This window comes from Anopheles maculipalpis, chromosome 2RL, assembly GCF_943734695.1.
Source record: "Anopheles maculipalpis chromosome 2RL, idAnoMacuDA_375_x, whole genome shotgun sequence".
In the NCBI taxonomy this organism is placed as follows: Eukaryota; Metazoa; Arthropoda; class Insecta; order Diptera; family Culicidae; genus Anopheles; species Anopheles maculipalpis.
In genome coordinates this window covers 53,440,261-53,461,436 of record NC_064871.1, presented here as the reverse complement: position 1 = coordinate 53,461,436, position 21,176 = coordinate 53,440,261, and the positions used below count along the sequence as shown (strand labels likewise).

Here is a 21,176-nt window from a genome sequence, read left to right as displayed (position 1 = left end):
TCGTCAGTTTGTTCCGGTAAGAGCAAGACCATTTCTGCCGGAATTGGTCCGTGCCACTGCCGAGAGTCAATTAAAATGGTATTGATTGAATTTGCACCAACCGCCTTCACGCGCTCGGGCCGAAACGTAAACCACCATTGCCGATGGGCGATGACGTAGCAGTAAGGCTACGGCCAGGACCTACTAGCTGTTCACGAGTGGCTCCATAAGAATGCTTCTGACAGTTCCAAGTGGTACTTGTGCGTGGCGCCAGGATCTGCATTCAAATATCCCGTCCGTGCACTAGCATTCTGGTGGTAAATCGGGCTTGCTCCTTCCCTGCCCTCTCGATGCCGCTGATCACCGAGAACCTTATATGAATGGGTGATGGGTAAAATGTTCGCCGTGGGCATTTGGGTTGAGAATGTGTGTAGAACCACACATTTTTTTATTTTGGTTCGGTTTTGTTTTCTTCCTTCCATTTCAGGACTTGTGATGTGTTGGCATGAAATACTGATAGAATAAGCACATGTTTCGAGCATCTAATTGGGTGTGCGCGTGTGTGTGCGTTCTACACATCCAGCAAAGATGATGTCATCGAGTAGGAAATCAGCAATTCATAGCGGTACAATGAAACACGTTAATAAATATAACTTTACTTGTTTGATTTGTTTAACTATGTTGGAGATGAAAACTTGTATGAATTTTTAATAGAAAATTGAACAAAATGGTGTTTTGGAGTTGGTTTTATTTGTGCATGCGAATTTACCCTGGTTGTGTTGTGTTTTGAACGACATTGAAGGAGAAAAATGACGAGTTCTACGAGTTTCACTAGTCCAGTCTTCGATGGACTGGTCATTTGGTTTTTGGTTGGTCAACTGGTTGAGAATGACACCGGACGACCTGACACGAAAGTCTTTTTAAGACATCCACATGGATAGAAATCCCTTGGGACTGTCGTAACTTCGGATAACGATGTCAGCAGCGAAATCCGGAGACGTATTGTTCAGGGGAATCGTGCCTACTACGGCCTTCACCTTCTGCTGAGATCCAGAAGACTTCGAGACCGCACGAAATGTGAGATATATCGCACAATGATTCGTCCGGTGGTCCTATATGGCCACGAGTCTTGGACCATCCGAGCGGAGGATGCAAAAGTTCTTGGCGTGTTTGAGCGTTGCATCCTTCGGACCATATTTGGCGGTGTGTTCGAGCATGGAGTGTGGAGGAGAAGGATGAATCACGAGCCTGCTGAGCTATACGGAGAACCGGACATCCTGACGGTAGCAAAGACCGACAGGATACGATGGTTGGGGCATGTTATGAGGATGCCGGACTCATGTCCCGCCAAGAAGGTATTCGTCAGTGACCCCCAGTTCGGCACGAGGTGTCGGGGAGCACAGCGAGTTCGTTGACTGGATCAGGTGAAGGTAGACCTGGCGGTGATCGGGTGCCTACAAGGATGGGAAGCTGCAGCCAGGGATCGAGTTTCCTGGAGATTTATTGTTGACCGGGCCATGTCACGACGACGTACTCTTGAAAAGAGCAGTCCAACACGAGTGAGAGTGTGACATGGATAGAAAAGATGTTGTAGGCGTCCAAGGCCTAGATATGTCGACGAGAAATTTCGGAATATTGGATTGGCAAGCGACAGACAGTTAGCGGTGTCTAGGAGTACTTCAGCAGGGGAAGCACACGTAACGATTCTAAATCAATCTGATTCTCAAGGTTTGATTTGATTATCTAGATAAGCTAGATAGATCTTAACCAGTCACATTGAATAAAGAATTTATCTTGTTTACGACTAAAAAGTTAAAAGCCCAAGCTAAATCAACACGGTGGGCTTTTTGAAGAGGTCCAAAACATCAGCTACATTGGGGAAAAAGACGCCACGAACATCACATGGTTTAGATGGTGAGATTCGTGAAACGATGCTGGCTTTCAACTGTTTACACTACTGGCCTGATGAAATTTATTCGTTTACTACACCAGTCGCGACGGACGACATTGCTGGTACTACATATATAGCGCCAACATATTCCTCTGAGATATGAACTCTGCCCAAAGCTGATGAAACCCTGATTAAGAAATCTTATTTCAACATACTTCAACGAGAAATGAAAAGTATTTAGAGTGGCTAATTAGGTTTCATTATTTTAAGACTAAATGAGTTTCCTGGCCTCCGACTTTTCTAGCGGCCATCAACTCCATCCATTGGTTAGTTCGCCACTGAGCGCACTACCCGGAGACCAGGGTTGAACAGTTCCGGATAGTGACGGTCTAGTGGCCGAGGTGATTACGGCTCGAACCGGATAACGAATCCCGTTTGCACCGCGTCTCTCGTACGAAGAACAGAATATAATTTGACACACGTGCAAACAATTTTATAAGCTCGTCCATAATGTCACACAGTTTCGTGTCGCGTGATAAGTGATAACGTTGAATTTGCCATAAAAGATCGCAATCAGAAATCAGTGAGATTTTTATTGAGTTTTTAGTAGGTGAAATAAATCACATGTTTTTCAGTATTTAAGCCAAAGAGGAACAAAATCAAAGAAATAATAATGTAACGCTCAAAAACTATTTTCTTCTCAAAAGAGCAAAGAAAAAGCATGAAGATATACTTGGTAAATTCTACCGAATTCCCACCCTGCACAAGCCAAAAACAAGGCCGACAACTTGTTGATTAAACCCCGTGTAACTACTACCCGTGGTGGTAACAGTCAGGGTCCAGGCTTAACCCAAAGCCATAGCCAAATAAGTGTCACGGAACGGGACGATAAATCTGTTATGCAAATTGCGGTAAGTGAGTAACTGATATCATATTGTTGTAATTTGAATTTCATGGGCACTGGCACCCGCACTCGCTGGAAGCGCAACAGTTACACAGAGGGGGTCGCTATCGAATCTTCCTAAAAGGACTACCATTCCTCCCACCCATCCCTACCCAGGAGGGTGGAACCTTTTCTGCGATTCGTGATGTATCGTAGTTTTCTCGTTGGAGATGGAACTGGATGCCGGATAAGCAACCAGCAGTTGTTTTTTTTTTGTACGTTTCGTTTCGTTCCTTTCCCTGCCGGTATACCCGATAGATTCCGGGTTAAAATGAACGCACATAAATTTTCATCACATTTCTCCAATTTCGGATAAACGGTCTGGAAGACGATAACGAAGGCGCGCGGTCAGAAAACCGGTCAGGAATCGGGCAGAATCGATGGAATCTGCCCCAGACAATTCCGCCAAGCCGATGTTGGATATCTGGTCTTGTCGATGATGTCCTTGCTGTTTTATAGCACGCGTCGGGGCGCACCGAAGAAATAAATGCGCGGGAGGTTGTAGTAAACGAGGGTTAGTGGAGAGGAATGGTACGCGGCTGATGCCACTTGTTGAAATTGTTCTGCAATGATTTTTTCGCTTTTTTTGTGAAACGAACCTTTGTGTAACGTTCGGCACTAGATCCGTACTATTTCACCCTGTTGCGTTCGGCTGGAACACTGCTTTCAACACGAACCATTTTTCCGTCACACGCGGGTGTTGGTTTCCGGTTTGGGAAGGAATGAGCAATTCTGCGGAAGCACGCGGAAGAAGGATAAGCTCAAGAAGCAGTTGAAGAAAGGACGAAGTCCTTCGTCCGGAGGGCTTACTGTGTGTTCTGTGTGCATCTATATCTACGCCATAAGCACTGTACGAACGGCCACATCCGAAGACATTCTAAGGAAATTCGCCTTCGCAAGAGAAGGAATAGTGTGGCGATGATGATGATGATGATGATGCTCGGTTTATCGTTTCTATTTGCCGCTGTCTTTTTTTTATTTTGTTTTACACCCATTTAATTGAGCTCGTGCGAATCAAACAAGGACGCACTGAGCATGCGGTGGTGGACCGGAAGGTGACATGAACCCCATGCCCATTGTGAATTGGAGAAGGTTCCGATAGGGAGGGAAGGGGATTTGGCTTTGGAAATGCAATAAAACGTGCGAAAGACTAGTACACCTTCCTTTCCCTTCCCAGGTTACCTTACCCTTCGTCGGTCCCGTGAACAAGGAACCGAAACCGATGTGGAAAACTGTTGCTGCTGAGCGAGTTTTTCCGAGCGCTGGTTACCCGATGGTGGAAACGGGACAACCACTTGGTTCGTTTTCAAGAAGTGCGTGTACGACCAGGACTCGGGATACGTTCGTACCGGTTCGGTTCGGATGAAAAAGATTCTTACTGTCAGCATCCATCCTGCTGGCTGCCAACGGACCATTCGTTCGACGTCTGCTAGCGTGTCTCACACAGTACGAGACTGGATCTCGTCGCAGCAGGCCGCGCGATTCACTCTCTCCCTCTCTCTCTGTTCCAGTAGTGGTGAGCTTTCTGTCAAACAGCAGGGAACCGTGGGGTGTCTGTATGTGTATGCCTCAGGAACGTCCTCTGGTATTCGGTTCGGTTTTATCAGCTTTCCTCCTTATCATTTCTACGATTTTTTCACGATTTTTATTTCAAAGTTATAATCTGCGTGCGTACTTTTAAGATTGTGCTTTCATTGTGACTAGAAAACGAAAAGTGCCACAAACCGGTACGGTTCATTCACAACACAAACAAAATGATGAACGGTGTGTACGGTTCGGTTCTAATCAAACAATCGTGGCTCAAAGTTACTTGCTAAAACGAAAAACAGTGTTTCCCAGGACCATCAGGCTCGGCATAATGTCTTCGAAGCAGCTTTACCCAAACATCATAACGTTCGATCCGTACCGCGCGTGTTGAAGAGTTATTACCCAGCCCGCGCTTCATTGGCCGCTTTTTTCGTTCATTTTATTGCAATATTATGTTTCGTCAACTTGGTACTTGATCCCTACCTTTAGTAATACTCTCCAACATTTTCGCCATTCCCCACGTCCTGGTCGCCAGGTTCTGAAAACCTAATCGAACGTTAACGCAAACGAAGCGAATCTGTTGGATCGGGCTTTCATCTGCCATCGGAAAATGGTGGGAATCTAAACAGAAACCCGAAAACGTAGCAGTCCAGTCGGTTCTGTTTCGATTCCGGTTCATTTTGCACGGTTTTTTGACCACCCTTGCCCTACCCGCAGGTTTGCTGTCGTCTCGTACAGTGTCGCCAACAACAAGAAAAAACGGAAAACAGTTGTGAGAGAACACGTGGTGTTTGACTGGGTGTCCAGTGTGTGTGCAGGCTCCACCAGGTTGCAGGTTGTGACAACTTCCACCAAAGGAAGTAAACCACACGCACGGAAAAATAAAACATTTAACGTGAAAATTCACAGAACCGCAGCCGTCGGGTACTCGAGCGGTAACGGTACTGTTGCTAAGCTTGAGATTCCAGGATGAAGTGACACTGTTCCGCAGACTTCCGGCTCATTTGCGATCCCTCCCGTAAACCTACAACGAAACCGAGTCATGTAAGTAACCGTTATCGGTGTGTTGTGTGGTATCAGCTAGCAGAGCTTAAGCTACGAATCATTGACGCGAAATTGCTAATCCTCTGTGCCCATGAAGTAAATTTGGGAAGGAAAAGGGAAAGTTTCTTCCCGTCTGGGGCTCTAAGAAGTTTTGGTGAATTTTTAATAATTTTTGTTTTGTAATTTTCATTATTTCCACAATCCTAAGTCAATTCAACCGTTTAAATCCAATTAAAAGCATCAAAAACTCCATCCCTGCCAGTTGCCTTGGTTGCCTTGGTAACGATGGCGACGCTTTTCCTTGCCGAGTTTACAGGACAACAGCCAAACAAATATTGCCGCGCCGTGTGCCGTGAAACCCAGAGACATCGTGGTGCGTCTATTTATATTTTTGCTGAACTTGAAAAAGCTGGAAAATATACGAGAACAAAAAACAAAAATCTTACTCTTTGCACCACCATCCGAGGAAAGACGGACGGGCGACACAGCAGAACCACGTGCGAACTGTGCTTTACTGTGTGGGACAATATTTTCCATCCTAATCATCCACTGCTTCTCCCGTCGGAATTCATCCATCCTTTCAAATGGCTTCCGGTAGTGTTTCATGTTTGTCGTTTTGCATTTTCTTCCATACTTCCTTTTTTTTGCGCTTGTTTTTCCTACTCACCTGACGGAGAAGGTTTCCAAAGTAGGAGAAAAACATGAAACTTGCTCGAAAAATCGTGCTCCTTTTTAGTCGGTTAGCAGGGGGGGGGGGGGGGGGGGGGACCCGTTTACAGGTCGTTATCATCGCTGATTGTTGCTATAAAAGCGGTTCACAAAAACGGTCGTCCCAGTTGAAACACACGCTAAGAGGAATGCAAAGCACAACCGGAAGGAAGCAAGGACTTGCGGGTGGCAGCAGCAGCAGCAGCAAATCACGCGCCAACAATCGAGAAAGCGTTAGTCTACTGCACAGAATGTGTATGTTGATTTGCAAAAGCAGCTCAACAAGGCGGTACTTTCCATTTACCGCCGGTTATTGAGCTTGAGGTATAGGTAGCGTAACACAGCTTTCCTTTATTGAACCTGATCGATTCAGAATCGGATGCTCGATTTCCTTTCCGTTCAATCAAAAAAAAAGCCGAAGAACAATAACGTTTAAGCACGTGGAGGTTTGACAGTTGCCGGAGTCAAAATGTGTTCTCCCGACTCCACGCAGAATGGTGGCGACGGGAGAGCAACTTTTTACATTAAATTTGCATCATATTTTTCCGGTCTAGCTGGGGTGGGAAAACTTTGCTTGTAGCTCAATTAATCCGTGGGAGAAACAAAGCAAAAACTACCGGCCACACAAGCTTGGTTTTTGCTACCGTGAACATCACATGGAAAACTAGTCGGGATTGATTCCGGTGAACCAATTCAAACCGACCGACTAGAAGAGCGTTTGTTTATTTTGTAGAGTCTGTTGAAACACCCTTTTCTGGGGTGTTTTTTTTTGTAGATTCGTAAAGCTTACCTGTGAAACACAGAAAAGCTGTCAGAAAGGTTAAAAATGATGGTATTTTCGGTGGAACTAAAACCCCATGTAATCGATTAACCTTTCAACTGGATTTAGCCCTCTTTTAATCTGCTCCTTTTTTCGGTGAGTAGAAATAGAATATTAAACATGACACGAAAGGCATCAGAGAAGTTTAAAAATAAATATTGTGCACTAAACCTAAATTTATCAAAATATATTTATGTCCAGTCCTGGAAAAATGTGAAAATGTGATTGCAGGGTATAAATAGTTTTGGGACCAAAAGGCTACCCTGTAGTACTCCTTTTGGATTTTTCTGTTTTAATAGCGTACTTCCTCCTTTTTTTATACCATATACTTGGAGTTTCTTAAGAGTAATATATTTTAAAAATGGTTTCATAAACACTTTTAGTATCCAGGAAACCTGGAAATGCCATGTGTTTGCATGACAGACACCGGATTCAAAGTTGTGTCGCAAAAATGACCCTCGCGATATCCAACCTGCTCTGAGAGTGCGAAGACTCTAACAACACACGAAATGTACGATTTACCGCACCTTGATGTGCTGTGTGTTTCAAACAATCTGTGTAATGTTAAATATGTGTAGATGTCCATGTCACTCTGTGTTGTGTAACTGCACTTGTCATCATGATCTAGATGATGATGATAAGATTTTTTGTGTGTACTTTTAAGTTTAAAAAAAAAATATAAAAGAAAGAGACAACGCAAGTTTGAAACACACGCGCACATAAGTGGACAGATTGATGTCATTCAGGTTCATTAAGTGTTCACGGTCTGGAAGTTGACAACGGAATTCATACATTGATGGTTGTATGTGGCCGAATTCTCAGATATGGATTTCCCTGCTTCGGAAGGTAGTGCCCTAACCAACCCGTTGGTGTTAGAGGAGCTGGCCATATGCATGTCGCAGCGGTGTTCTTAAACGTGGTGGACCAGTCCCATTCCTCGGCCGCTGGTACGCTACGTAAAAGATACCATGAAATACCATTGTCGTGAAGTAAGGCTCATTTCTTCCTCGGTGGAATTGTGTTGGTCTTATCAGATTTGTTGATGGCTTGTTGGATTCCTCGAAATGCTCTTTGGCGTCCCCACTTACTGTTAATTTTTTTTTTTTATTATACAATTATAGTAAAAATATCGCAAAGAAAATTCCGTCCTTCTCATACCTGTGTTGAGGTAAGATGGTGGGACTTATCATCATCATCATTTTTTTAAGGAACTATAATCAAAGGTTTGATTGTACGATGAATTTTATCCATTAATAAACAATGTGAATATCGGGTGGCAAGTTTAACAATAACTTTTGATTTTTAGTTGCCTAATAGGGCAGATATTCCAACCTTCCTGTTGTGTTCTTTAATCAACGAAAAACAATGGAAAATGTCCTGATCAACAATTGGAACTGTTGTACACAACTTGGCTGCTTTTTGTAGAAAACAGCCGTCCATAAAATATATTTTCCACGGTGGATTCTATACAAGAGACTCTTCCCACATCTGAGATTAGCAGAATTTTAAGGAAAAACTTTTTGCTAGAGAACCAATCATTATGTGGACAAAACAGAGTAGTAACTAATTATCAACATGTAACTGATGTAAAGTAAAATGCAACAGGTGTTTCAGCTATTTTCAACTCGTTTCAATAATTTCTCATAACAGTCATTGGTGGATTCGTTGGCGTTTCAACGCGTTCGCGGCCATATTGCAAACACACATTACACACAAATTATTTTATCAAAGCTAGAAACCAACAGAATCCTTCAAGTGTAACAAAAAACATCCTACTGTAGTGTGTGTCACATATAAATGAACGGAGGCAAACAGCTGAAAATTGTCTTCAACCATTCAACATTTTCATTTCTTTTCAATTCTGCTCGCATAACATTCATAATTGCCACCGTACAAAACAAAATAATTTTTTTTCTTTAAATTTTTTAAAATTGTTTTATTTATGGACTTTTCATTTTTTCTTTAAAAACATACATTTAAATAATCTCCCTTTCTAATGACAGTAATACAATATAATTTGCGCCAAAACAAATCTCACTGTAACTTTACTTATACTACTGACATGCGATGTATCCACCTAGTAGATGGTGGATTAAAATATTTAAACAAACAGAACATTTGAATACAAGTGTAATGAGTTTGCTAATTTTATACAAACACGCATGCTTTCTTAAGTTTTCAACTGATTTGAGCCCATTGCATGGTACGATGGCATATTTACCTGGTGCTCAAGGTTTAACGCGATATGCAAAACCACCATCAGGCTAAATCACTCTCGTAACACTCGCTGCACAATGCAATTCACCATACCGTAAGCACAATGTCATGCTCTTTCCTTGGCATTGTGCTTGATTCGACTCGTGTGCAGCTACTTGTTGCATGTGGTGCGCGATGTGAGCATTTTAATTGTGATTTTTCTCAGCTATTATAATTTTTCATGATTTCATGATTCATTCGTTCCTCTTCTCTTGGATGAATAACAAGCTCTTTTGAAGTACACTTATGGACTAAATTCAAGCAAATTGATTTGAAATTTTAAAAATGTTATTAAGCAATTGCTGTTGTGACATAGGGGTGTTGGTATTTGGCCATAATGATTGGTAATAGGTGTTAAGGCGTCAGCAAATAAAATAAAATCCATTGTCAGCAAATAAACTTAATACGATTAAGTAGAAAAAAAAGAGTTATGATCGACCAAACACAAAGATGGAATTGTTGAAAATTCTAGAAGAAACCTTTGATGCTCCGCCATCCTAAAAATAAATATAACAAAAAAACACGTTATGCTACACAACATGTTGCTTTTTCCGTTTCACTGAACGAAATCAGCCGACGGTCAAAACTTGTTGACCATGTTCCGTCTGCTGATGCTACCAATCTATGCTAAGCGTGTTCGGATGCCACAAAAACAATCTACAAATTTGCTCACTTTCTTGTAAGGAAATCATAAGGCAGGATGGTCATTCTGGTGGTGTGGCGTGGTGGTCAGGAATCGAAAGCTGGAAGCAGCTCTCACCCATCCCCCATGATAAGGCTGTGTTGAAAGTGATGAGCCTCAGCAATGGTTCTGCCCAAAGAATGAAAATACAAATTACCAAAACACACCTCACAGCTGAAGCTGCAAACAAAAAAAAAACGAAGATGAAAGATGGAAGATGGGGGGAAAAAAAACATTCCAAAACAGGTTCTCTATCCTGTCGGCGTTTGGGAGCCGGCCATAATTTCGTGTTCTCGTTGGGGTTCTTTCGAAACGAGAGCTTTTGAAGCTCGTCCATAGTTTGGGTGGATGAATGCGTGGAACCGATATTGGACAGTAGCAACCAACACAATAGCCGATACATCCTTATGTTGAAATGGTTTGTAGATTTAAATAAATTGATCACTCTTTGCTCTAGCAAACATTCAGAAATTGTGTATTACAACAGGAAGATCATGCAAACATGGTAAGAGGAAATTGCAAGTGTCTTAAAGCGTTTGATTTAATTACGTATTCTTCGCACTACGATCCAACCAAACGTCTATAGCACACTGTAGCTGTACAAAGATTCGACTGCCCGTACGATGATAGAACACACAGATGAAAGTCATTCTACGGTAGAATGAAGCAAGTGATGCCGTGGATAAGAATTTCGTTCGAGGCGTTTAAAGAAGAACCACAGCAACATTAGCAGCCTCCGTGGTAGAGTTTACCTGTTGAGCTGCGCTGCGTCGTGTTGATCCAACAAGGACTAGAACGAAGTTTTGGGAGATTTTGAACGAGCGGCAATCTTCAGGTTGATTGCCGGACCGCCGAGAACCGAAAAACGGTGGATGATGCGATTGAAGCTGCATGCTCTAATACCAGTGAGGATGAGTTTGAGATAGATGTAGCCTTTTGTGACTGGACCAGAACTCGAACCTGCATGTGCGTGCACGTACCAAAGCTTTATCGTGTGCGTGTGTGTGTGCGCATAGGCATTAAAGAGTGAACAAGTGGGCAAGAGTGTACGAGAGCGATAGCAACATAACGAGAGTCATCTTAGACGCTGTGTGTAATGTAGCCGTTGGTGGGGCAAAGTGACAAAGATAACAGCAACAGCATCGAGGAAGAAATGTGTTGTTAGTTTTTCTTTGCGATTCGCGAGGCAAGCATCGGGTTTATACGCCGTCAGCTTCCTATCGGTTGGCATCGGATCGGAGTGATCGATTTCGCGATACGTTTGGTTGTGTCGGTAAATTTTTAAATCATAACGACGCTTTCGGGTGTGTGGTAGCGTCCAGCTTTCTAGAACGTACAACCCTGCTTCGTTTGCATAAGTGCAGAAGCGGCATACGGTGTGCCAGTTTCAGGAGAGTTTGTGATCATTTTACGGGCAAATTGTGTCACAAATAGACATCAGAGTTTGATACACGAGTGATATGGTTAGAAGCCAATACGCATTTATTTGTTAAACAGTGGTGCAGGTTGTGTACGGTGATTAGAGCTGAACCTGGAGCACTCATACGCATATCGTCTATTCGCATAAGGTAATATAAGGTCAGTTCTTGGCGACATTTCATTCATAACGATCATGAAGATCACTAAATCGGAACGGCCTTGTTTGGCAACATTTGTTCACACCGGTGTGCTAAAACTGTGCATTGTAGTAAAGATATTAACTGGAATTCTTGCTTAGGGTCGGCATTTACGACTCACAATTAAGATGTTGGCTTGAAGGCCTTCTTTAAAAAAATGTATTTAAGTATTTGTATATTAGTTTTTAATATTTGTTTAAAAAAATCCATCAACGTACATGTCTATTTTGAGGAGTCGTTGTGTTGATTTAATCTCTTGGAATATTGGTGAGATCTCTTCCAACGAAACATTGTATCATCACACAAGAACATATTTAACGACGATTTGATTTATGATGATTTGAGCAAGATTTGATCGATTGTGTACTTTGACCGATTATTATCTCGTTCCTTGTTGGGATGTTGGGACACGATCGCCACTGCAACTGCGAACGTGACGAGTTGAAATTGTTGTATATCGGCGATGCTACCTGAAATTTGCCTGTCAGGTTTGCAAATTCTTTGTTGCCAGGAATACTGTGGACGCTTGTTCACCGGTTGATGTTTTGGTGAAAAAATGGTCAACAAGATGATGGGCCCTTGGAGCTGTAGAAAACACCACCACTCACCAGTTCCATGCACCGCCAGGCTTAATTGTCAGAAATGAGGAAGTTGACAAAATAGAATCAAGCTGTAGCACACATGCGGACGCTCGTCGGGAAGTAATTCGCGGACACATTTAGCAACTCACAAACGTCCAACAATCTAATAACTACATTTCACCTCAGTCTGCAAAAGGAGGAGGGTGGTGAGTGGGTGGGTGGAAGGGAGGTTCTATACAGGAGGTATGCCAAGCAAGCCAGTGACATTCATTGACCACGGTCGAGTGATTAGCACGTGACGACCCGTTAGTTCCATTTTCGTCACAGTGACCGACCGACCGGGTACTGGCCGCCCAACCAGATGCACTATGGCGCAGTTACCTTTTGTCTTCTTCACCGTCCGGTGTACAACGAGCAGTGCATGCGCTCAATCATCTCTCGCATCACGCATAGTTCACATTAGATAGAAATCTTTCCGTACCGCTCCAACGCTCGGCCCCCGGCCTGTCACAATCATCGCCGTATTCAAACATTTCGCACAGGTGGCCAAACTACAATGGGTTGTAAGCAAAGCGAATCCACCGGCTCGATTACAGGCAGCAGGCAGTCAAGAGTCTCATTTACACCCTGCGTTGTTTAGGCGCTAATCGGGTGCATGGTGCATCATCCGGAATCATAGAACAGCACACACACAAAAAAAAAAAATCCAGCTGAATTGTGAGCATCTACGGCTTACGCATGGTTGTCGTTCGCATGAATTGAAGAGAGCGTGATAGTGAACTTGAACGTGGAACCATGCATTGTTGCTGATATGGCATTGGGAAGCTCTAATTTGGAACGTGTGTGTGTGTGTGTGTGGTTATTCCAGCACATGGGTTCGTGTGGTGTGGGTTGTAAGCACGTGCAAATGGATAGAACTGTTAATGAGGACGGCGATTTGGAAGCTACAGAATTCAGAAGGAATTTCCTCGGAATTGCACGAAATTGTAAAACACACTCACATTTCTTGATTGAAACAATGAGGAGAGAAAATCGGATCGAGGTAACTAAATTTTACGCTACAGATATTGTAATTGCAATCAACGCACTTTGCTCTAATAATGCCCCGAACTATCATGCCCAGGCAGCGAAGGCAAAAGAGTAACTGCTACGAATAGAACGACGAATTGGCTGAAATCCATTCGCACAATGATTGATACTGTTTTCGGATACATTTGGCAAGTTACTTTAATCCTTTTTTTATCTAATGGATCGCATGCACGTTGGATTGTATTCGTCTGTGGCAAGAAGCTGGTAACAAATGAGCCAACACATCGATTAGTTGTGAGCGTGAAATAATTGGTTTGATTGTGGTTAAGCTCATGCTGGCAGATGTGAATAGAATAAGCAAGTCCTTTTATTAGATTGGAATCGATTATTTAGATCAGGGGTCTTCAAACTTTTTAGATTGCGAGCCACTTAGAGTGGAATAGCCGCAGCTGAGCTGAGAGCGTGGTGTTGGATGTGGTTTTGTGAGAAATAATTATAATTTTAAATAATGAAATACCTGATTTGAAATAATTTTATAAAATAGGTTCAATGCAAAATGATACTCACAATATTTGTTCTTTATTGTCATGTCTTTTTAGTTCTTTATTTTACATTGCCACTGTATTTCACATTGTCTTGTTTTCTTGAACGTTTAAGTTGAATTCATTTTTTACTTTTCTGTATTAATCTTTTGAAACTAATACGAATGATGGCATTGTTTCTTGGATGCTGTAATTGCGGATAATTCGGGTTTCAAATTTGACGTTCCTATCGTCAGTATAAATTCCACATGTTGGTCCGTTAAGTTGGATCTCAAATTATTCTTTACGTATTTGATTCGAGAAAATGTTTGTTCACACAAATATGTTGTTCCGAACAGTTAAATGTACTTACATGCTAAATCCTTCATGTTTGGAAAATCATTTTTCGGCAAAAATTGTATAAATCAATTAGTTCTTCTTTAAATCTATCTTTCAGGTTATCATTCGCTTGAATTTCGATGAACTTCAACTGCAATTCATTGTCACAATCCGAAACAACTGCTTCGAATGGATTTAAAAAAATTCTAATTTCTGAAGCCTTTTTGTCTACTTTAGTAAACCTTTCACTGAACTGCTTTTGCAGGTTGGTTATTAAATCAAATGCAGAATCAAGTGGGTTGCTTGTATTTGAAATTTTTGACAGTCTGGAAAATTTGTTAAGTTTCTTATCTGTAGCTGTTCTAAAACTAACCTGAGTTTTAGTCTGAATGCCTTAATATGAGTGTACAAGTCGGAAATAAGATTGTCCTGTCCTTGAAGTTTAAGATTCAGTAAATTCAAGTGAGTTGTTATGTTGCAGCAGACATGCCAATTTCCATAGCCAGTTTTCATCAGGTAGCAACGGTTTTGGTTTGCCATTTGTTTCTAAAAAATTCCATAACATTCTTTCTTATTTCAAGCATTCTTGTTAAAAGTTTTCCACAACTTAACCATCGTACTGCTGTGTAATAAGGCATATATGGATAATCTGATTCATTGTCTTTCAACTAGTTTCTAAACTGTCTATGATTCGGACCGTGTGATCGAATGAAATTCACTATTTTAACTACGGGATGAAGTACACAGCCAATATTTAATTATTTAGCGCACAACGCTTGCTGGTGAATCATACCTTTTTAACACCTTTTTTAACACCGCTCATATTTTTTCCTCCATTAACAGGTAAATTGAATTGCAATTGAAAATATATCGAAAGTTTTTTGCACTTTTTTCTGCTGATCTACAATGTTTTCACCGATATCTTCCGCACGACGTGCAATGGTATTGGCGCTTAAAGACAAATTTGAGAATCTTTAAAGCATATCTGGACACAGTTCTTGTACTACTTCCATCATACACTCCTCAACTAGTTCACCATCTGTAAACGGTTTACCACTTTTAGCCAAGATAAACGCAACTTTGTAACTGGCTTTAGTCTCAGATTCGTTTTCAGTAGATAATTTGGTAAACAGCGCTTTTTGAGATGAAATTTGGTGGTGTAGCTTGGAAAACGGTTCGGTTCGTTCTTGTCCCTTCAACTGACCATACTTCTCCCCATGTTTGATTTGATAATGACGACGTAGGTTGTAATCCTTCATCACAGACACTGTTTCGTTACAGATAACACACAGCGCTTTTTCCCCATGTTTTGCAAAAAAATATTTCGTTATTCGTTAAAAGTCAAAATCGAAAGTTTTCCGGGCCGCATGGGATTAGTAAATTGGAGAGCCCTGGATTAAATCATTCATCGTTCGGTTGATAATATGTAGGTCTTGGGCATCAGGGCTTCCTACGATCCATTTCCAGACCGATCTTATCATATCGATGCTTCTCACTGATCGCTTTCTTGGTCAAAATTTGTGTACAAATTGTTGATATTATGTTTCGCAATGTTAGTGAGTGAGCTGTTAGCTAAAATTTAGTTGAAAATTGAGTGGAATAGCCGCAGCTGAGGGAAAATCTATCGAAAGCTTGGCGGGCCGCATGGGAGGGCCTACATGATACGTTCGTACGTAAAAAAAACTAATGACACTTTACCACCCTCTAATATGTTTGTCAGGCATTTTGTTATGTTGTGTTTCGATAAAGTGTCTCTGATGTTTCATAAGACTTGATTGCCTGGATATTACGAGTATCGATTTTACGCGTTTGAAAAATTTGCCTTGCCACCCCTGTGTTTCTGGCTAATCTCAATGTTGAATGTACTTTTTTAAATACGTAAGTTTTTCAATATTTTCATCACGGTCGCTACACAAATTGATCCTTTCTTTATTTAAGATACCAAAACTAACTAACTAACGACAAACGGTTAACAAAGGTATCTTAATTGAGAACGATACAACATGCACATTTGAATAGTAGATTAGAATTAAGATGTCTTTAAACGCCTTCTGTTGCATCTTTCTCTAGAATTGAAAACAAGTTACCAAACTCTATATGATTTTTTTCCTCATCCCAACAGGATGAGGAACATCCTGTTGGGATGTTCCTCTCTAATTTCAATTTCTTACTGTGGAAACATCTGAAAAAAAAAATTAACAAAAAATGTGGATACAAAAGGGAGTGTAACATGAATTTTTAAAAGATTTTATTGAAATCAGGTATTAAACATTTTTGTTTATTTTTCCGGCTAAAGAGTAATAAAGGTCCTCAAGATGTACGGGATTCATCGCATTCATCAAGCTTGTGTGAAAAATCACGGTAGATTGTGACCAAAAAATTAATATTTAAACATGATTTGAGTAGAAAGTTGATTGAATTACTAAAACTTTATTAAAACTAGTTAAAATAAGATTTTTTTGGATTTTATAAACCAATAGTTTTAATATTTTCAACATGTCCTACTCAGCCATGTTCACAAACGACTGTGGAGCTTGTATGTGAGTTTGCTGCGTGCAACTTGTAGGCCTATATTACTCTTTAGCCGAAATTTGGTTTTATATAAATGTTAAGAAAACCTATTGCGAACTCGTACGACATTTTCTTTGCTGCCAACCATTACTTGTCATCAACTAATTTTCTATGACTGAAGTTATACGGGAAACAGCAGAGACATCCTATCGTTATCGGAAAACTTAAAAAATGTGAGTCTTTGTGGAGTGAAGTGGTAAATTAAAACACTTGAAGCAATACAGTGGTGTCTAAGTAAATAAAGATAGAGTTTCTTCAAAAGACCGTTGAAGGTTAAATCGGATTGTGGATCTAATTGCTAGAATTAAATAGCTAAGTTTGTTAAAACAATGAAAACTCTGTTTCGATAATGTTCATGAATGCTTCTCCTTTATTTCATTTTTTCATGCCTCTGCATATCATTCAAACTAAAACATCAGTAATAAAAATGGGAGGAAGTTAAAAAAAAAACTTGTCTCTGCATTAGCTTATAATTTATCGGAACGTTTCACGTCGGTACAGTGCCAACCGACGACCCGGCAGAAACGACATTACAATGCAGTGCCGTGGCATAACCGATTCGTGGTAGCGGAAATAAAAACGTCACCTTGGGAAATCATGAAATATGAGACGGGATACTTTTCAATTGTCGTAAGACACTACGGTCGGCTGTCGTTCGCAACCATCCTAATCACCATTAGATCCTTCCGCAATCGTTGCGTACCGAGCGAGCCTCCCTGCTTCTTTTCGTTTTCCTTTCTCTATTTTTCCAACTTCCTGTGCAGTGGGCCCACGGCGACCCCTTCTCGCTAGTACTCGCTGCTTCCCGAGCGTCTTGGGCAGTATTTTACTTTAATCTTGCCCAACAGTGTCCCGGCTTCCGCAGGAACCGACCCATGCCAGAAGCAGTCGGTCTTTGATCCCACCTCGGCCCGTTTCGCCTTTTCGTATCCTTTTCCTTTTTCCGCATCCACCCCACTCACCCTACTTAGGACCGACCAGCACTACCGCTTGCATCGGCACGTTCACAGTCGCAAAAGAAAGTAATCCGCTTTTCATTTCAATCTCTACTTTCCTGTTCCGCTTTTTGGCGATGGAACGCCCAACCCCACCGACCGACAACCGTGGACCATCGATGTAAATGCGGGTACGACAACTGACAACGTAACACATCACGGCCTCCTCAACCCTCCCCGTCCACGCTATGAATGTGTGAAAATGTCTGGCATGGGGACTTGTTTTGGGACTCGCGCCCGCGTTCCATCACGCCAGCCACTGGTGTTGAGTAAGCTGAAATGCAAGCAACGGTCTCGGAGGGAAACGGTCAGGGACCCAACAGTAGCAGCAGCAGCACCGGCCACAATCACTGCTCCTCTCCGAAACCACCACCGCCCGGATCGTGGGCATCGTTGAAGGCGAACGTGATAAGATGGCGCGGCTCGCGGAAACTGGTGCTCGTCATCGTCGCCATCGCACTCCTGCTCGACAATATGCTGCTGACCGTCGTTGGTAAGTTTGGGTGCAAACAGAAATAGTACCAATGGAAACAGGGAAAGCTTGGAACTAATTATATATATGAAGGCATTTTCAACCCACTAGCTGATTCAGATGGAAGGATATTGAAGTTATATTCTCAGCAAATTTAAAACCAATCGGTGCGATGAAGTGTAAAATAGTTGACAAGTTTTCAAAATAGGTTCGAAATGAGAAAATCGAATTTATTTTTTCCCAGGAATGTGGGATGACCTGATATATATTTTTGCATATTTTACGATAAAACTCTTATTTTACGTAGCTGATAAGAGCTATTAGTTGTCTTATCAGCTTTTACAGTTTCAATGTAACAATACAAACAGAGACAAGACGGATATCGGAAAGGATAGAAGAATTATGGATGTCTGTGGCCTGCAATTTTTAGATTATGCAGATTTTTTATTTGGTTTAATAAAAATTTTCTTTCGTTACTAAAATCTAATATTATATGTGGATTATTTGCAGGGAAACGCTTGTTTCTCAAAACAGTTCGCAATGACCAAAAGCTATTAAGCCCAACCGTGACTATGATACAAAGATGTCAAAATTCGAGATAATATGATTATCAAATTGAGGCATCTGATTTTTTCCAATGACAATCTGGGCTGGCAGACTTACAGTAGAGAGGAATAGAGAATAATCTAACAATAACATTTGCATAAAAAGTCCAAACAAATTTTGTCACAATGGTTTTTTGATGTCAGATGTCAGAATGGCTATCATCAGATGGTATTGTTTTGATATTCTCTTACGAATGGATGTTGCTTTCTATATATTTAGTTTATGTAAAGCACTTCAGTATTCAGTTGCGAGTAGCACTAAGTAGAGCAAGTCAGTAATGGCAGGCCAAGACCTCTTGAGGTTGGAATGGCATAGATGATGAAGCAGAAAAGTACAAGAAACGTATATGAAAGCAAACAAAAACGTCGGATTTTTTTGTAAACTAAAACAAAATTCTTAGCGTATTGTTAGTTAGAAATTATATTATATACTTAAAAAGACGTGAAAAACAAAAGACTGGCACACTGATCAAATCTCGTGGATCCAAGTCCGTGCTGAGGTCGAATTTTTTAGATGAGAATACACTTCAAAAATGCTTCAAAATGTCCTTTTTATGGCGTTTTCATGGCTACTTCATAAGAGCCATTTTTCCTACAACAACTACAAAAACATCAACATTAAATATGACCCGCACCCCGGTTATATGTTTCCCTAAGTTTACCATTCAATTTCATTGAAAACTTTAAATCAATAACGATTTTGTAAGCTTAATAATACAGAGAATTCCTTTTATACCGCTCTACTCCTTACGATGAAATGCTTTTCGTTAATTACACACCACAGCTGCAAGGAGAGAATGTAAAAAAGGTGTAAAATGTACCGTAAATAGGCAAGGTTCTGACGTTGGAAAATGATTTTCACTCGATCATCAACGCAGAAGCTTCACTCCATTATTGTTATTATTTTCTTTCCTGTGCACAGGAAGTACGCAAAAGCAAAAAAAAAACGCCATCTTTTGCTAATAGACTAATAAGGTAGCCACGACAACGCCAATGAAGGACGATGAATCACTTAGCCTCTTCTCACCAAACTTCCCTTTACCGATAACTGCCCCTACTTCCCAAGAGCGATGGAAAATTACAATCTCCGCGATGCACGCCACTGCTGATGAATGCTATTTTCATCACAACCACCGATGCGAACGCCAAGAAGTAAAGCGGATAAGCACACAGAACTGGAAGCAAGCAAAGCTTAAGAAATCGTTTTCCCAATGGCTGCAAAGTGAAATCATTTCCTTCGCACCAGATTACCAATTGCTCTTGGGTTCGGTTCGCTTTCCGCCACTTGCTGTCCTACGCAGCACCCAGCACAACAGTCACCTCACTCGTAGAATGCGACCCGAAAACGCGTCAAAAAGGCAGAATAATAGAATGAAAATTGTTTCTTTAAAGCAACTTCACAGCCACTTACTCGGCAGCAGATCCTAATCATTTGGCAGGGACGTGTCTATTACTTAACCGACTACCGTTTCTGTCGTACATCCAACGGTGCGGAAATGGAACGGAAAACGGTCCCACCGGAATTTGCTGACAGTACCGGAAGGGAAACGCAATCCTGTAGAGGAAGCGCAACGACTGTAGAAATCGTTTCGTCCTTAGTCTTTAGCACTCGCTTTACTTGTGAGGGTCTTTGAGAAATTTTCACACTCAACTGTTGCATACGATTCGGTTTATGAGGATGGATTCATTGGGATCATGAAAACTGACAAATGGCATAGAATTACTATCTTTCCTAGATGAACCCCCCCAGGGTTAATAAGACATCCTTTTTGAAGATAAAAAATGTTGTGTCAAAAATGTGTAATATTACCCGGCAAAGATCTGAACCACCTGAACGTACAGCTTTCCAATTACAATGGTGTACTGAATATGGCTAAAATGGTTGGGAAAAAAACGAAAGGAGTAATTGTAAAGAATAAATAAAAAGCACCACATTACGAGTTCTCAAGTGCTCGAATACATTCCATGCTGCTTTCTGACGGCCTGTGCTGGAACGTTGAATCACAAGACTATGAAATGTGTGAAAAATGGTGAACCTATTTCACCCTTTCTTCTCATACCACTGTGTCTTCGGAGAAAGAAAGGAACTTTTCAAAAAATAAAATGTTAAAGTGGTTGAGCAAGCGATTCGTGTCCATAAGGACCACAACTAGGACGAAGGATGCGAAGAAAAGGCGTTTATTCTTTGAGCGACCGACCCAGACGGACCATTGTTCTGGATGCAACTTGTTGCATTTTATAACACACAGTCGTCGGAGAATGGAAAAAGAAAACACAATTTCCTGCCTCTTTCTTTTGCTTGCCATGTACAAGTTTTCGCACGGAAAGTGGTGCATAATAATGCAACTAGCGATTAGTTACATTCATTCATTTGTAAGGAACAATATGAAGAATGTTACCAAACGGAACTTGACTCGAGCATTCACTCACATAATTAAGCTTTTGTAATGTTTTATGAATCTGCACGTTTGCAATGAAGGTATGTTCATTTCACAGTTCCTGTCGATTCTGTGACCTGAACTAAGTATCCGGCGGCGTAGTATAAATTTGTTAAGGATGGGGATGGAGCTTGTTTTACTTTCTTGTTTATACATTAG

The 21,176-nt window shown here is 41.2% G+C and overlaps 3 protein-coding genes across 5 annotated transcripts in view; 1 reads left to right on the top strand and 2 right to left on the bottom strand.

Annotated features, from left to right (window-relative positions):
* LOC126558417 (leucine-rich repeat-containing protein 58) overlaps positions 1 to 21,176 on the bottom strand; it is a 289,270-nt gene that overhangs the window by 56,575 nt on the left and 211,519 nt on the right. The gene's annotated exons all lie outside the window — the stretch shown is intronic.
* Positions 1 to 21,176, bottom strand: part of LOC126558623 (probable dimethyladenosine transferase) — a 232,181-nt gene that overhangs the window by 37,213 nt on the left and 173,792 nt on the right. The gene's annotated exons all lie outside the window — the stretch shown is intronic.
* The window catches only part of LOC126557581 (synaptic vesicular amine transporter), a 34,639-nt gene continuing 18,684 nt past the window's right edge, over positions 5,222 to 21,176 (top strand). For 2 of the 3 annotated variants that reach the window (XM_050213397.1, XM_050213395.1), the window contains exons 1-2: positions 5,222 to 5,384; positions 17,759 to 17,995. In XM_050213397.1, the coding sequence (XP_050069354.1) occupies positions 17,782 to 17,995 (214 nt within the window). In that variant the 5' untranslated portion in view covers positions 5,222 to 5,384; positions 17,759 to 17,781. Of the gene's footprint in view, positions 5,385 to 17,006; positions 17,214 to 17,758; positions 17,996 to 21,176 lie in introns of those variants that run through there. The other variant, XM_050213396.1, reaches the window with a different exon arrangement.